The sequence below is a fragment of the Pseudorca crassidens genome, chromosome 20, assembly GCF_039906515.1.
Source record: "Pseudorca crassidens isolate mPseCra1 chromosome 20, mPseCra1.hap1, whole genome shotgun sequence".
Lineage (NCBI taxonomy): Eukaryota > Metazoa > Chordata > Mammalia > Artiodactyla > Delphinidae > Pseudorca > Pseudorca crassidens.
This window is the reverse complement of record NC_090315.1, coordinates 19,281,251-19,299,203: the sequence shown is the minus strand read 5'-3', so window position 1 is coordinate 19,299,203 and position 17,953 is coordinate 19,281,251. Positions and strand designations below refer to the sequence as shown.

The 17,953-nt window shown below is 41.8% G+C and overlaps 2 protein-coding genes across 2 annotated transcripts in view; one reads left to right on the top strand and one right to left on the bottom strand.

Annotated features, from left to right (window-relative positions):
• Positions 1 to 5,220, top strand: part of TDRD12 (tudor domain containing 12) — an 87,755-nt gene extending 82,535 nt beyond the window's left edge. The window contains exons 27-32 of the mRNA XM_067717878.1: positions 2,236 to 2,345; positions 3,433 to 3,493; positions 3,582 to 3,695; positions 3,780 to 3,933; positions 4,018 to 4,089; positions 4,503 to 5,220. Coding sequence (XP_067573979.1) covers positions 2,236 to 2,345; positions 3,433 to 3,493; positions 3,582 to 3,695; positions 3,780 to 3,933; positions 4,018 to 4,089; positions 4,503 to 4,595 — 604 coding nt within the window. The 3' untranslated portion in view covers positions 4,596 to 5,220. The remainder of the gene's footprint in view (positions 1 to 2,235; positions 2,346 to 3,432; positions 3,494 to 3,581; positions 3,696 to 3,779; positions 3,934 to 4,017; positions 4,090 to 4,502) is intronic.
• Positions 5,221 to 6,939: 1,719 nt separating this feature from the next.
• SLC7A9 (solute carrier family 7 member 9) overlaps positions 6,940 to 17,953 on the bottom strand; it is a 37,462-nt gene continuing 26,448 nt past the window's right edge. Inside the window, exons 11-13 of the mRNA XM_067717877.1 lie at positions 17,802 to 17,951; positions 9,514 to 9,688; positions 6,940 to 7,450 (exon numbers count right to left, since the gene is read on the bottom strand). Of these exons, the coding sequence (XP_067573978.1) occupies positions 7,386 to 7,450; positions 9,514 to 9,688; positions 17,802 to 17,951 (390 nt within the window). The 3' untranslated portion in view covers positions 6,940 to 7,385. The remainder of the gene's footprint in view (positions 7,451 to 9,513; positions 9,689 to 17,801; positions 17,952 to 17,953) is intronic.

Below are 17,953 nucleotides of genomic sequence, written 5' to 3'. Positions count from 1 at the left end.
AGGATGACAGCGGCTCAGACTAGGGTGGTTTTGTGGAAGTGGTGAGAAGCAGCGGGTTTCTGATTGTAACTGTAGTGGGCGTGTGGTCTCGGGGGGGCCTGGTCAGCAGATCCTGGTATTGAGAGCCAGGTTGCTGGACAAGGCCCCGAAGGATTGAGCACTGGGACTCTAATGTTGAGAGGTAGCCGGCAGTGGGGGCATGGGGGAGGAGCCTGAGAAGCAGCAGCCTGGAGCCGGGGGGCCGGGGAGGGCGTCCAGGACAGCAGGTGAGGGAAGGGTTTCACAGAGCAGGGAGCCATGAGCGGCCAGGTGCTGCGAGGCCAATGAAATGAGGACTGAGAACTGACCAGTGGATTTAATGCTGTGACCATTGGAGACCTTGAAGGGTTCCTGAATTACTGCTGAGGGTAGGAGAATTTCAAAGAACATGGCAAAGATTAAAATAGTCTTAAGTTTGTAGAGGTTTCTATCTTAATAAAATTGGGTGCCTATGGAATTAGGATAGATTTTGTTTTCTACACACTTTCAGGAAACAAGATTTGCTCCATACTTACTTTTAAGATATTCTTTTAAAAATGAAGACACTACTACAGTTCAGTAGATTTAATCAAGACAGGTTGATCACTTATAGGAAACACCACAACGACCGTTGAGCCCCAGCTCTGCACAAAGCACTCTGCTCAGTCCCTCTGCACATGTGATTCTGTGGTTGCACAGGAGTGCCGCACACCTTGGTGATAATCACAGGCAGAGGGACGTGCAGAGGCCTCGCAGTCTACGGAGGGAGCCTGCCTCCAGGAAGGGACTCCATGTGGGGAGGTGGGTTGGGGAGCTGTGATGGTTGGACCAGAAATGAGGAGAATGGCACCATTCCTACAGCAGACTGGGAAAGAGGACAGAGTCTGGGGACGTGAAGATCTGGAAGCCACAGGGCTTAGTGGTTGGCAGACCCAGGGGAGTGTGACTGTATAATTCTGAGCCCTCACGACTGAGAGTAGCCAGCTCGGAGAGGAGGACACACTGAGTGGGTTTGGACACGAGTTTCAGGTTAGTGAAGGTGTAAGCCTAGAGCTCAGGAAAGCGGCTGGGGAGGCTCTGGTTTGCTGGGGTTTGAGGAGAGTCAGAGCTTGTGTAAGTGTGAGAGGCGGAAGGAACAGGACCCCAGGAGATGAGGGTCGAGGGGAGATCAGAGCCGTGGTGGAGGAAGAGGGTGGGCGGCAGAGCGTCTGGGGCTGCACAGCGGTGAGGAGAACGAGGCCTGAGGAGGGGTCCCTGCCCGGGTGGCTGGAACGTGGGACACTGCCCTCCATGCCACAGGCATCATGGGTGTCCGTCAGTCGTCCCCTTGGAGACACACACGCACACTCCCTAACCACAGGTGTGTGTGTGTGTGTGTGTGTGTGTGTGTGTGTACACACGTGTTTGTATAGGTTTGCTCCTTTACGCTTGAATTATCTCAAAAAGGATGCACAAAAAATGAATTACACTGTCACCCATGAGGAGGGAAATTGGTGGTTGGGGAACAGAGGTGAGAGGTAGATTTTTCACTGTGTAGACCTTTCTATTTATTTTTAAATATTGAACCACATGCATGTGGTTACCTGTTCAAACAACCAAAAGAAAAGCACAATTAAAAAGTTTTACAAGAATGAGATAGCCCTCTATATACTGATATGGAATAATCTCCACTTATTAAGTACAATAAAATAAGGGGTAGGAAAGTGAATGTAGTGGGTTCCCATGTGTTTAAACTCGCGTGTGTGTCTTTTAGCTAGAAAGATGCAGATGGCAGTATTTGCCTTTTTATGCAAAGAATGTTTCTAGCAGTAGATCCAGACTGGTAAGAGGGTGTCTCTGGGGAGGCTAGGGCAGGAGGGGAAAGGAGATGGCTTGTGTTATCCTCTTTGAAGTGGGTAGCAGTGCATACTGTCCTCTAAGTGATTTGAAAAGAATTTTATTTCGGTAAATGGGTTCCTGCCTTTATCGGATGATATGTGTGTGTCGATCAGCTACTCTGCACCCGATGCCAGGGGCGCAGTAGTGCCCAGAGCTGACTGACCTGCCCGTCATCTGTAAATGAGCCGTAAGCTCTGTGCGGGTCTGACTCGTGGTAGGAGGTACTTCACAGACGTGTGTTGCTGGCCTGCCTCCCTCTTCTTGCCAGGAGGTCCCTGTAGGGAGCCAGATTTTGCCTGTCTCCTCGTCTCACAGTTAACCTCTGCCTCTTCTACCCAGGATGCCTTCTTCAACAGAAGACGATGCTTGTCTGCAGAGCACACAGCAAGAGGACAAGGGCTCAGAGAGAGGTGCCGACTCCCAGACAAACTCAGAAAACCCAACACATGGTCGGTTATGTAAAAGACGGTTAACTTAAAATCATTAATGCTTGGAAATTTACCAGCGTTTAGGCTTTCCACTTTTAGATGAATTAGAGAGAAGGTGACAGAAACTGATATTACCCAACTTTCTATTTTTGACAGTACGGCTTCCAATTTTTTTGGTAACTTTTTTCTTATTTGAAGTATAATGCTCACCCAGTAAAAGTGCACAGATCTTAAGTGTACAGCTCATCAGAATTTTTCCTATGTGTATTACCATTACCCACGCCCAGATCAAGCTGTTGAACATTTCCAGAACCCCAGTGGTCTCGCTTACGCACCCTCCCTGTCTGTAACCCTGCCCAGTAACCCCTGTTCCGACTTCTGTCACCATCAGTGTTGCTGAATTGGAAGCACATGGTATACACGCTTGTGTCTTCTTTCACTCAACTTTATGTCTGTGAAATTCATCTAGATTATTGCAAGTAGCCGTGGCACTTTTTCATTGCTGAGTTGTATTCCATGATATGCATATACTACAGTTTATTTAGCTGTTCACCTGTTACAAGACATTGATTGTTTTCAGTTTTGGACCTACTGTTAACAGAGCTGCTCATAAACATTTTCGCTCAGGTCTTTGGAAGCTTCAGATGTTTCAGATTGAGAATTTAACTTGCATTGTTTTAGGCAATGTTATGTCCAGCAGTGGTTCCTTGTGTGTACTGGCCACTGTTCTGGAAGCCGTTAGTGGGGCCCTAGCAGGTTAAGATGCAGAGACGCTGGAGCATTTGTATCCTATGGCCAATAATTGTATGTGGTTCCTTTTCAGAGAGTTTACTCTCCCAGTTGTTTAATCATAATATTTAACAAGGCAAATATTTGTTTTCTTAGTCTGATATCTGTTTCTTAGTTATACTAAGTGATCTGCATTTTAATTTTTTAAAATTATTCTTTGCAATTGGATACTTTGGTTACTATGAAGTTTATACTCTTACAGTCTTAGTGAGTAGTTCCTCAACTAAAAGTTGCATAAAATGCAAAAAAGTACATGTATATACATATATTATGGAGTCACATATCAATAACCTATAGGAAAATCTGACTCTTTGTACAGAAACTTTACCTGAAAACACTGGAGATGCTTCCATTAACAAAACTACAGGGCCTCTGAAAAGGTATGCTCATCATTGTTGGGGTCTGCTTCCCTTTCTTGCCTAGCGAATAAACAGAGATGAGTGTATAATCCTCTTCACTTTCTTCTAGCTTCCACCCACAAATAAAATGGTTCCAAAAACAGGATGTGGTCATATTGAAGATAAGAATAAGGAATGTAAAAGATTACAAATGTAAATACTTTAGAGATAGAGTTGTTTTCAGGTGGGTTTATGGATAGCTTATAAAGTAAAAGAAAGAATTTCTAACATTGTAGAAGGCTGACCTCCTTTCCTTTTGTAAACCTAGTGCCTGGGCGGGAGAGAGACTTTACTCGGCTGATTTGGAGCTGCAGGCCAACATAATAAAAGATGATTGCCAATGCACAGTGGAAAATGGTGAACCAATAATCACTCTCTCGAAAGAGAAAAAGGAGTCTTGGTGTGGCTTACTCAGACAGAGGGTGAGTTGAAATCAGCTGCGCTTGGGCTTAACACGCTGAGCATGTTTTATTCTCTCACTTAACATAAACTGTTACATTGAACAGAATCCTAACGTGGCTTTTGATTTTGATCACTGGGAAGAATGTGACGAGGATGAGGATAGCCACTTCTCCAGGGTAAGGGGGGGCACCCATCCCTTGGAGAGTCGTAGGTCCTGAGCACCGGGTGGCCTTCGTGGACATGGGTCTTCATGTAAAGCTCTTAGGTATCCGTTTTCTCCTCGTGGTTGATCTTGGTGCTAAATGTTCTGCTTTGAGGAAGTTATCAACTCTTGGTTATAAACATACCTCCTTATAACACTTTTACAAATATTTCTCCTAGGAAAATCGTTTATTCATAAGCAGGCAAATTTTACCTGCTTGTTTCTTGCTTAAAATAATGAAAATATAAAATAGGTCACAAAATACAGAGCTAGAACCCAAGGGACTTTTTCTGCAATGACCAAAATAATGGGGGGGGGGTGAGGGGTGGGGGAGATTTGCTAATTAATCTATAATTAGTAACACATTTTTAATACTATCTCTCTTAGCTGGTAAATTCTAAAAATCCGTCCTGCAAAGTGGTAGAGTTGGTTGAGACCAGTGACAAAGCTTCAGATGAAAACGAAAGTGAGAGTGAATGAGGATGTGAATGAAATCCTGCAGAGCAGCCAGAGGACTCTGAACAGAAATGGATGTTGCTACATGACCGAGAGCTGAGGAGACAGGCAGTCACGTTCAGACCTTTTGTCACTTCAAGGATCAAGTATAACTAAGTGCTACCTTGTGGCACCGGGATTAGTAACGGTGAGAAGTTCTTAACTGATTGAACAATGGGCCGATGATGAGACTCTGGAAGGAAGGTAGAAGGAGAGACACAGCGAGTGCTGGGCTGTCCTGCCCATCGCCTCTGGTGTGAAGCCCACCTCAGCACTCAGGTTGAGTGATGCCCGCCGCGGCGTTCGGGTAATGAACTGTACCATCTGGAGTTCGTTTTTCTTTTTTTTCATTTAGACCTGTGTTTGGTTACATTCTTAAAACCTTCTCTTGTGCATATAAATTGCGATTTCTTAAAATTCATACCCCGCATGGCTTAACAGACCTTTTCAACCATGAGTTAGTTGAGATTCAGGGTTAACTGTCTGTGTACTAATACTCCTAGTATTCTTTCGATATTGATAGCTACCCAGGGTAAGTTTACTTCCTGTGAAGAGACAGTCCAAGGATGAGAATGGGGTTCCCTCAGCAATAGCAGCCTGACCCAGGGCTTTCCGGAGGTAAAGCTAGTGCTTCCGAAGAACCCTTGGAACCTGCAGAGTCCTGGACAAATAGGACACAGGTTTCTCTCCAGTGGAAACGGAAAAGGTCATGTGGGGTGCCTGGAGGTAACCCTCAGAATACCTGGATGTGGTGAGCCCTGAAAACATTCATGACTCCATCCTGGGATGAGGCTGCGGTGCCTTAATAAGGTCACGAGGTTATCAAGAAATGTGTATTGTCATTACCGCTTCAGTGTGGGAATGCCCAGAGCCTGACTTTTCATGGTAACTGGAAAAAGTTAGACAGGCGAGCTATTGGGAAATTTACACCCCGTGCACTGCTTTAGTGTGGGTCTGGCGGCTTTGCCTAGAAGTGGAAAAGAGCATCGGTAGGTTGTTGGAACTGCCCGCAAGATCTTTCTTCTTTTTACACATCAGAAAGCACAGGTGCCCAAGTTTGTGTATGTCCCAGGTATAAACCCCCAGGTATGTCCCAGGTATTAAACGAGAGGTAAACTCTCTGTCGTCAAGCTGTCGTGTCCTGTGAGCAGGCGTGGATCACCGTCTGGCTGTCAGTTTCCTCATCCGTAGAATAAGACGTTCAGCTCCTCGTGGGGCCTCACCTGGCCTCGGGGGCCCGAAGCGCTGCTGGGCGGGGTCAGGCCGCTGCCCTCTGGTGGGAGGACGCGGCATCCAGCCTGGACAGCTGCCAGGAGCGCATCCTTGCTGCTGCCGTGACTCCCGTGGGTTAACTGGCAGGTGTCCGATTGGCACATGAAGTGTACGGGGAGTGATTTTCCTTTTTCTTGGCTAAATAGGGCAGGCTCTTTGGGAAGTGTGAAGTGCTGGTGTCTTTGCTGGCAAAGGTCCTGATTCTGCAAAACCCTTTTAATGTCCTCATCCAGTGTACTTTGCTTCCACCGGGAAGGGCTCTGGGTCGGCAGCCAGGCCTCCTGAGCTGCACTGGCTTTCCTTGCGATTGTTAGCCACCTGCAGTGTGTGCCCGGTTGTATTGTCTCTTTCGTAAAACAGCCCACAATAATAGCAAGCAGTAGAGCTGCACAAACTGTGTTGCCCACATGCAAATGGTGGGGTCCTGCTCTCAGGGAAGATAGAATACTGATGCTCTCGTGTGGTTCACTACCAGCTAAATGAAAGTATTGGCCAGAGGAGGGTCCATGTTTAAAGTTCAGTTTCTTTTTTGAGACATTTACCGTTATTTGAAGTTCTGAATAACATTTTGTAAGACATAGGACACCGGCTTGTGAAGTGTAAACAGTTACTAATTGCTTTTTTTTTCTCTACTATTAACATGTACTGATCTCACGTTTGGGGGGAATTTCTGAAATGGCTGGTAAAAGTACTTTCGTCTCTATGCTTCTAAAATTGCTCACACACTTAGTAAATTTTGGTGTGAGTGTCTTCTGCAGTATATCAATAAAATTTCAGTGTTTTCACAGAAATGTTACTTTTTTCCATTTTTTTAGACCGTATTTTGTCAGGAAAATCCATGAGTGCCAAATGCAAAATAGAATTTTATACACCACACTTTCTGGTTTGACCGAAATGCCAGTGAAGGCTGTCAGGGAACCTGCGATGCTGAGCCCCTTGAGCCCCTTGTGGACACAGGCTGCAAATGGTTCCGGACGGCCAGCTTTGCACTGGGGGCCTTGACGTCCAGCCTGGGACAGACCTGCTACATACATCCCAGGTGAAATATGGGTAGGTAGTAAAGCATTTGTACTTTATTTAGTATTTTAAAAATCTATCTCAATCAAAGCAAAAGTTCCACCAATTTTATATTTTTTTATATATATATATATATATGTATATATATATATACACACACATATGCACCTTTCTGATCACTGAGTTTCAAGAATTCCCTTTATTGAAGCAGGTGTGATGTGCCCCTTGTTGAAGAGTCACCGTGTGGTGGGGGCCGTTCTGACTCAGCCCTTCCCTGGCCACCAGCCTTCTGCTGGGTTACATCCTCACCTGCTAACTTCAGCAAACACCCACCCAGAGAGCTAAGGATAGCTAAAAATAACAGTATTATACACATGTGAATACATTTTTTTCTTAAGAAAAACATCAGGAAGAAACAACCACAAATACTGCTTACAAAAATAAATTCTTCACAGCTTAGACTTGGCCACAGGAGGCTGGGCTTTGTCACTCTGGAGCTTCCTCTGGGGGGACGACTTCCATCAGCATCTGAAGGTGCATGGTGAGAGGCTCTGGAGGGAAAAAGTGCAGTCAGAAAACCGTAATTTAAAATTAGCTTCGCGGGCTTCCCTGGTGGCGCAGTGGTTGAGAGTCCGCCTGCCGATGCAGGGGACACGGGTTCTTGCCCCGGTCCGGGAAGATCCCACATGCCGCGGAGCGGCTGGGCCCGTTAGCCATGGCCGCTGAGCCTGCGTGTCCGGAGCCTGTGCTCCGCAACGGGAGAGGCCACAGCAGTGAGAGGCCCGCGTACCGCAAAAAATAAAAAAAAAATTAAAATTAGCTTCGCCTTGCTTATCAATGAGCAGTGATATTATTACTACTTCTTGGTGATGTCTCACATCAGAGCCTGTGCTCAGGGGACACAGGTGGGTAGAGGTGGGCAGATCCATCCTGGGAGCTACGGTGGTTCTTTGGAGATAAGTTATTTCCCATTAAAGCATTAGGAACCTACTAAATATTTTACTGCCACCAAAACATTTACAGGAAGAATATGAATGACTCAGTTACATGTGTATATTTAACTACCACTGACCAAAGATCGAATGTTTGGTCTGAAGTCACTAAGTCTGCATCCTGTTTAAAATACAGGTTGTTAATTCTTTTTACCTCCTTAATTTTAACTTCTTATTGGTTTCTGTACGGAACAGCTCGGCTAAATATTCTAAAGCTGAGAAATAAGACATATTTCAGGCCTTTAGGTTGTAAGTCATCCTAGGTAGATTCTGTCAGTATGATCAAATGCAAGTCCATTTTGAGAGGCATGGGAAAAAGTGGCTGTTTTTCAGGTAGTAACATACCTTTTCTTTCGTTTCTATAGTAGTGTCCCTGCAACCCCTCTCAGCTTCGGGCTTAGATCAGCGTAAAGAGGTTAGGGGTAGGGGGAGCTATTTCAAGAAAGGGGAAAAGTCTTTGGGAAATAATAAAGCCATATTTTGGTTTTGCTGTCCCTTTGGTAACGAACATGAAACAGATTCTCTGTCTCTTAGAACACCACTGTCAGGTGAGAGGTGGTACCAGTTTCACAGGTGGGGACACAGAGGCAGAGGGAGTGGAGGCAGGCATCCCCGTCGCTGGCGGCTCAGTCTAAATGGAGTCTCAGGGCCAGCTTCCCCCACTTGCAGTTGGGTTTTGCTCTTTGCTACCTTGTATGTCTCCCTAAGTTGTATGTATCTACATAGGGGTGCCTGAGGAATGACTGTACTTCCCTGGTGAGAACGAGCTGAAGGCAGATTTTTCATCACATTTACTCAGGTACTACGTGGCTGCTGTATAGATGCAGGATGAAATTGTACACAGCCCAGTTCCTGCCTCTGGGGAGCTCATGTTTAGCGTGACGGAGACCAGGCAAGGCTGTGGATCACTGTTGGTCTGGTGAGGGGCTCGGGAGCCTGGCAGGCTTTTGTGAATGGCGTTCCTTGCAGCTGGCTGCGCCGTGTAGAATATAACACACCCTTGGGTGTACTTCAGGGTGCTCTGATGTACTCTGCCATCACTGCTTGCTTTTTCAAAATGAAAATGGCTAATACAGCTAAACTTTTAAACAACTTGCCTAAAATACACAACGAATCAATACTGCGGAGTGAAAAGCAAGAGCCATGGCCTTGGCGTTGGAAGGCTCAGGCCCTCGTCCCAGCTCTCGCATTTTGGGTGTCTCTGGGATGCTGCTGAGACTCCCAGATGATGTCCGGGTATCAGGCACAAGGAGGCAGTGCTTCGGGTGTGGGGTGCACAACAATGTGAATATGTATTGTCACTACTGACCCGTACACTTAAAAATGGTCAAGATTTATGTTATGTGTATGTTACATTTGAAAAAAAGAAAAAAAAACGGTGCTTCCTTTTCCTGCTTGTTACAGGAATTGATGGGAACAAAGGAAGAGGCCACAGGTGGACCCCAGAGGTGTCACACCGAGGAGAACAGGTCATGCCTCCTCCCAAAGAGGAGATGAAATTTGTTAGCTGCGCAAGACCCTGTGATGAGAAGGTCCCGGTAGAATCGGGACAGATGAGGCTACAGGATGTCGGGCCTGCCTCACTTTACTAACAGCAAAGCAGTCCCTCAGTTGATACTTACTTGAGATCTTCTGAGCCCATCCAAACTTATAGTAGACAAAAAGGAAATAAAATATAAGGCCGCTCAGCATAAATAACACACAGTAGAGATACTCCCATGCAGGCTGGCTGATGATTGGGGCCAACACCAAAAACACGGATAAGAGAGTCACCAAGATGGGGATGAAAATGGGCACCTGTAGGCAAAACAGAGTGGTGTCATGATTTGGCCATGTGCATTCATTTCCTTTTTGAAACTTTTCATTCAAAACAAAACACTTGACAGAAAGAAGAATATAATGAACTCCATGTACCCCTCCTCCAGTTTCAATCATTTGTAAGTAAAATTGCCAACCTTAGTTCATCTTTTTCTTTTCCCTAGACTGTAAAGAAAATGCCATCATGTCATTTTACCTGTAAAATACGCGTTATACATCTCTAACTGATGACGACTTTGTTTTTAACATGTTTGTTCGCTCCTCTCTTTATCTTGTCATTAATTCGTAGGAATTGGATGGTTTATCCTATACAGTATCTTCATTCTAGCTTTGCCTGATAACTTGCTCCTCTGTCCCTCTTGTTTCCTGTAAACCAGTAGGTAGCTGTGGAGGCAAGAATACTTTGTAGCTGGAGCAGTGCACTTCCTCTTGTAACACATCATGAGGCACTTAAGGTCTGACTGTCACACTTTTGAATCCCTAAAGTCCATCAGTGGATTCAGGGGCTGGAGAGGAATCCAGTCCCAGCGGATCTGGATTCACCCATTTCTCCAGGGCGTTTGGTAGGAAATGGCATTTAGAAACCGTAATCTGGGTGGTTGGGAGTACTCAGTGTTCTTTTATAAGGACAGAGAAAAAAACTTTTTTTCAAGAAGGGAAAAAAATTCATAAATTTCTACTGATAGTTTCCGTTCAAATGTAAGATTGCACTTTTTTCCTTACTTTCTCTAGACTTATGCCTTCTTTCCTTATGCTTCTGAAAATCTTCTCAATGGCTTTCACATAGTTACTTATTTTATTTATCCTACAATGTGCCTATAATAAACTTCAAAATAACTGTACCAATACTACCACTGTAAGAAGTAGTATGAAGTTTAAGGTTTTTTTGCAGTTCTTTTTAACTGCACAGTATAAGCCACAAAGGAGATGCATTCAGAGTCCTGCACTTTAATATCAGTTCTAGTGATTATGTTCTCTGTGTGGTTATGTCATCTACTTGTTACAGAGTAAGGTTTCTTTATCTCCATTTGTTTCTAGTTTTTTAGGTTTTTGCTTTTTCCCTTTTTTATTTGATTTTTTTCATATTATAAATTTTTTCTTGATTTTGCTTTATTCTTCCATTATTTCTCTTTCAGAATAAACACACGTATATGCACAAATGTACATACACATGTTCATCTTGCACTCCTCTTACATAAAAGGGAGCAAATGCATAAAACACAGTTTTGCGCCTTGCTTTTTTCCATTAATATATTCCAGAGAGTCATAGTACTGTGTAAAATTACTCATCCATTTTTTTACTGCCGCATACCACTCTACTTTGCGGATGTACCAAAACTTATTCAACCAGTCTCCCATTAATTGACATTTGGGTTGTGTTGAACCTTTTTCCATTACCAATTAATGCAACAAGTAAGCTTATGTATATTTCATATTTTTGTCGACTTCACTTAGGGATGGATTACCTCAAAACAGGATGGCTGGGTCTAAAGGTAAATGCATATGTAATACTGCTGGATATTGCCAGGTTTCCCTCTGTAGTGGCCATACCATTTGTATTCCACTAGCAGTGTTTGAGAAGGCTGTTTCCCCATAGCCTCTCCAATGGAGTGTGGCCAAACTTTGGGATTTCTGCCCATCTGATAGGCAAGGAATGGTATCTCGTTAGAATTTTGGTGTGCCTTCTCTTCTAAGAAATAAAATTGAGTTTGCTGGGGTGCATTTGGTTCATGTTTAAGTGTCGTTGCATTTTTTCATTGAACTGTCGTTTTATTTTCTTGTGTCCATTTCAGTTGTTAGTAACTCCCATCTCAATTTTAGTAACTTTAAATTAGGGATATTTATCCTTTTTTTGTGATATTATTGCAAATATTTTCCCCGATATTTTATGTATATGTGTTTTAAACTTCTCTCTTTTTGAATGCGTTCATTTTTATTTTGGGGTGGTTATAGTTGCCCCTTTTTAAAAAATTACTCCTTGATTTTGAGTCATGGGAGAGGTTTTCTTCATTCTTGAATTACAAAGCAATTTATATTTTCTTCATGCATCAGCACCATGATATCTAAATTTTAGAATCTATATATTTTTTTGAATTTCTGAATTTTTTATACAGCAGGTTCTTATTAGTTATCCATTTTATACATATTAGTGTATACATGTCAATCCCAATCTCCCAGTTCATCCCACCCCCACCAGCCACCACCCTCCACCCCCACCCCGCCACTTTCCCCCCTTGGTTTGTTCTCTACATCTGTGTCTCAATTTTAGAACCTATATTTTAATATTTTTCTTATTTTTAGATTTTCCCTGGCTATTTTGTCTAGTTTGTTCTTCAATATGAACTTTATAATCAACTTGTCGAACTCCAGGAAAAAAAATTAGATGGTGTTTTTTATTGCGATCTCATTAAACATCTAAATTAACGATGCTGAGTTTCCCTATCCAAGAACGTGATGGATTTCCTTTTGTTCAAGTTACCTTTTCTGTCTTTCAGGAGAATTTTACTTTTCTACTGTGATGTCTGACCTCTTGTTAAGTTTATGGCTAGGTGTTTTTTGGTTTGGGGATGAGTTGTTCTCTTCCATTATCTTTTAATTGGATATCGTTTTTATAAATGAAGGCTATTGATTACAGTGTGTTAGTTTTATGTCATATTACTTCACTATATTTTCTTATAGTGTTTTCTTTGATCCTTTTGGGTTTTCCAGATGTACAGTTTTATTTTCTTTGAAAGGAGAAAGTTAGACTTTTGAAAGTCTTTTCTAATTCTTATGCTCCACATTGCTTTCTCTTGTTTAATTGCCTTGCTGATATCTTCAGAACAGTGTTAGCTGACAGCAGAAATAGAAGGAAGGCTTTTTTTTTTTTTTTCCCACGGTACGCGGGCCTCTCACTGCTGTGGCCTCTCCCGTTGCGGAGCATAGGCTCCGGACGCGCAGGCTCAGCGGCCATGGCTCACAGGTCCAGCCACTTCGCGGCACGTGGTATCCTCCCAGACCGGGGCACGAACCCGCATCCCCTGCATCGGCAGGCGGACTCTCAACCACTGCGCCACCAGGGAAGCCCAGGAAGGCATTTTTGTCTTCATCTTGGCAGAGATCTTTCTAGTGTTACCTTATCAATTAAAATTGCTTTTTTGCCATAGGGCGTGTTTGTGTGTGCGATCATGCCAAGGAAAAGGTTATAAATTCCTATTTGTGTTTTTATCACTAATGTATGTTGAATTTTATCTGGTGGTTTTTGGCAACTGTGGGAGGTGATTATAGGGGGTTTTACCATAGGTATATGAATATGATGAATTATATCCCCATGAGTTAAATAAATCCAGTTCATTCTAATCTTTAGCCACCCTTGGACAGACTTGACTTAGTCATGATATGTTTTTAATAGAATTGGATTCTATTTGTTAAAATATCTTATTTAAGATTTTTATATCAATGTTCAAAAGTGAGATTGGTCTGTGATTTTCTCTTCTCCCCTTTTTTGTGCTATCTTTGCAAGGTTTGGTATCAGTGTTATAGTCCATAAAAACAATTTGAAAAATCAATAAAACGTCCTGTAGCTTACCTTAAAAAAAAAAAAGAGAGAAAGCATAAACACAAAAATAAGAAACAAAAATGGAGAAATAATCTCCAGAACACAGGAAGTTTTTTTTAAAAAATCATAAACTATTTTGTACAACTCTATACAAATAAATTCAAACACCTAGATGAAATGGACAGTTTTCTAGGAAAATATAGTTTACTAAAACTAACCCCAGCAGAATCTGAATTCATGGTGAAATTCTAAAAATCATATAATCCAGTTAAGTGCTTTCTTTATGTTTATTAATTCCTCCTATATCCTTTTGGTTTTCTTTGTTGTTCTTTCTCGTGCCCTTTGAGTTGCCTATTTAATTTGTTTTTGTTTTTGTTGATGTAAGTAATGTAGTGTTGATGTAAGTAATTAAAGTGCTGATCATAGATTATATGTCTTGTTTTCATTATTGTTACTTTTAGGAATTTATGTACTTTCATTTCCTATTTCCTTTTGGACCAAAATGTTTAATTTTTAAAATTAATTTCCTGTTTTATTGCATTATAGTCAGAGAATGTGATCTGTATCATTTCTGATTTTTAAAAAAATAAATGTACTTATTTTTTATTATTTATTGTTTTAGGCTGCGTTCGGTCTTCGTGGGTGCACGTGGGCTTTCTCTGGTTGCGGCGAGCAGGGGCTGCTCTTTGTTGCAGTGCACGGGCTTCTTATTGTGGTGGTTTCTCTTGTTGCAGAGCACGGGCTCTAGGCGCGTGGGCCTTAGTAGTTGTGGCACATGGGCTCACTATTGTGGCTCATGGGCTCTAGAGCACAGGCTCAGTAGTTGGGGTGCATGGGCTTAGTTGCTCCACAGCATGTGGGATCTTCCCGGACCGGGGCTTGAACCCGTGGCCCCTGCATTGGCAGGCAGATTCCCAACCACTGCGCCACCAGGGAAGCCCCATTTCTGAGTTTTTTAATCAGGGTTTTTCTTTGTGGTATTAAACATTGTCAGTGGTCAGACCTGTCCCATATGCACTGTGTTTGCTATTTGGGGGATTCAGAATTTGAAATGAATCTCTAAGATATACCTTGTTATGTTTTTATAGATCTGCAGTCACTTTTACTAGTGATGTGCCTGGATCTGTCTTGTTCTCAGAGAGATGTTTTAAAGTCTCCTATTAGTGTGTGTGTCTGTTTCTCCTTGTATTTCCTATAGTTTGTTTCGTAAAAGTAATTACTGTGTGGTGTGGTGAATGGGTTTTCATAACTGTTGTCTCTTTATTGTGAATTTTAGCCTTTTGCATTACTAAATGGTCTTTGTCTTGTGTTTCGGGCCTGAGTGCTTGTCTGATAAGATCACAACCCCTGTTTTCTACGTATTTTCATTTGCTTGATTTTTCTTTGCCTATCCTTTTACTTTGCATTTTTCACAGCTCTGTAAACCTGCCTGAAACTTTTTTCTTTTAATGTCTCATTTAAACCCATTTAAACTGAATAAGCTGGTTTATTCATACAACTGATAAGTTTGGTCTCCATATTGCTTCATATTTCTATATAAAGTACCTTCGACTTACTGTCAGTTTTCTGCCCTTAAAGAGTGACATTCTGTGGGAAAACTCTTCCCGGGGCCTACTTCCTTTAAGTGGGAAAATTACCATGTATCACATGAAACCCCAGACTTCTAACCAGTGTTTTCAGATATAACAAAAAACAGTAAATGCATATATATATCCAACATGTGTTATACCTGGAAGTAAACTGCTTTAAAAATGACCTCCTGGTGACCAATTAGTATGATTGTTAGTAAATGGTTACCTTTAATGCAATAACATGTTTCCCAACATCTGAGACACACATGCCTCACACTTTCCAATATGCCTCCATACGACTGCGACTTGTGTTGGATTTGGAATGCCATTTGAAACCTTCCTCACACACGTATTAAAAATATTGTATTGCATTTGGGGAATTTAAGTATTCTTTTTTTTCCATATAACTATCAACTAGAAATAAGAATATTAAGAGATTCATAGATTCTATAAAGTTGTTTGGGGATGTTAAAAATCAATAAGCAAAAAACAGTAACAACAAAAATCCCTAATAAGCATTCTACCGGGAAAATGTCAACCAGGAAGATATTCTCATTTGTTTCCCTATTCGAGTCTTTATATATAGGTTCTTTTATGATATGGTTTCGTGGATGTGTTTGTGTGTGGGTATGTGTGTTGGATATATCTATCTGTAAACACTGTTTTTGTTCTGAGAGTTACCATTATAAATAGTAGGTATTAATACCTTTGTCTCCTCTTTTTTAGATATTATCTATAGTAAGCAGTAATGAAATAAGCTAGGATTTCTTCTCTTTCCCCCCAGCATCTAATTTTAAATCGTATCCAAAGGCAGTTTCCCTGAGATACTGTCCTTAACTGGCATACTTTCATATGCTTTCTCTCCCATTTTTGTTGTATTATGTTGTCAGTGCTTAATATTTATACACTGTTTTGCTATCTTTATCTCCCATCATTTAGTCTTAGTTCTTTAATTAAATATATTCACCTTATGCCAATGGCTTTTTGGTTTCTAAAGCTCATTCTCTAGCGATTCCTTAGGTCTCATGTAACAATATATGCTTTGAGTTATTTCGTTGGTAACTTTATTCTTCAAGGTCAATTTGACTGGATATAAAATACTTGACTTACATTTTTTTCCCTTGAATATCTTAAATAAGTTGCCCACAGTCTTACAGCATGAAGTGTAGCTGATGAGAAGTCTGATGCTTGTATTATTTCCTTTCCTTTATAAGCAAATTGAGGTGAAGGAGGACAGGAAAGGAGAAGTGGATATACCCAAAGCTTTTTTTTTTTTTAAAAGAAACTCCATAGTTTTATCAGAATGTATTTCTTTGTTGCCCAGTCTAGTTCGGATTTCCCAGTTACACTGTATGCCTTTCAGTGTGTTGGTTCAAGTCTCCACTCCTTTTGTGGTCTCCCCTCCTACCTTCCCTCACACTTCAGGAAATGTTTCTTGAATCATAGCTTTTAAGCTGTTGGTGGGAATGTAAACTGATACAGCCACTATGGAGAACAGTATGGAGGTTCCTTAAAAAACTAAAAATAGAATTACCATATGATCCAGCAATCCCACTACTGGGCATATACCCAGAGAAAACCACAATTCCAAAAGACACATGCACCCCAATGTTCATTGCAGCACTATTTACAATAGCCAGGACATGGAAGCAACCTAAATGTCCATCAACAGATGAATGGTTAAAGAAGATGTGGTTCATATGTACAATGGAATATTACCCAGCCATAAAAAGGAACGAAACTGAGTTGTTTGTAGTGAGGTGGATGGATCTAGAGACTGTCACACAGAGTGAAGTAAGTCACAAAGAGAAAAACCAATATCGTATATTAACGCATATATGTGGAACCTAGAAAAATGGTACAGATGAACCGGTTTGCAGGGCGGAAATTGAGACACAGATGTAGAGAACAAATGCATGGACACCGAGGGGGGGAAGTGGCGGGGGGGGGGGAGGTGGTGGTGGGATGAATTGGGCGATTGGGATTGACATGTGTACACTGATGTGTATAAAACTGATGACTCATAAGAACCTGCTGTATAAAAAGATAGATAAAATTAAATTTAAAAATTAAAAAAAAAAGAATTCTGTTACTTTCATTTTCTTCTTCAAGGACTCCGGTTATACATATGTTAATCTCTTTTTTTTCTTCCTGTCTCCTTACTTCATTATTTTCTCTCAAATCCTTTTTACTTCTGTTTGAGAGATTTTGCGCAGATTAAAAATCTGTGCTACCATAATGACTTTGCCTGCCTGATGCCCCGGTTGAGGTGGAGCTGCCTGATTCCAGCAGGCTGCTCCACGCCTTCTCTGACTCCAGCAACTTGGTGATAGCCAAGCTACTGTGCCAGAAAGACTTTTAACCAGATTTGTGAAACAACGTTCCGAAGCTAAAGACATTATCTTTATTCTTGCACTAGTTACTGAAGCCCTCTTCTTGCCTACCTTTTTCTTACATCTTCACTTGTTATCATAAGAATAAACAGCACAGTTTTTTTTAAAAAGCAAACCAAAAAATCCTGTAACATAATCAAAATAAAATACATCCTTCCTCCTCGATGGTATATGGACCCACACCAGCCATGGAGGGAGGTGGGGAGGAGCCCAAAACAGACTGCAAACACGGACCGTTAGTGGCTGCACGCATAGGAATGGGTCTGGGCCAGAATCAGAAGTCCCCATCGGTCGACGGAAAGTGTATTCCTGAGGGGTCCTGGAACTCTCAGAACTGGACATCTCACTTCGGTTAGAGAGACAGGTCACAGGTATTGTTGATAACTTTAATAAATTATGAGATGAATGACTGGATCGTAATCTATAATATGAAATGAACTGAAGAGCAAACTCCACTCTAAAGTATGATGTTCAAGAGAAGAGTCAGGTTGAAAATAGAAAGCATGCTCCTAGAAGTTAAAATAGTTACCTCTACCTGGTTCATTTCAGAAAATCAAAGCCACTTGTGACATCTGGGGAACTAAACCTACCTTGATAGGCCTTTTCAGTTCTTTCCTCGTAAACCTCATCACAACTAGTCCAAAGATCGTCAAGCCATAAAACAGCCATGCAGCAAAACTGAAGTAATTGACTAATGAGTTTATGTCACCAGGGATGATATAAATGATTGCTATGATACCCT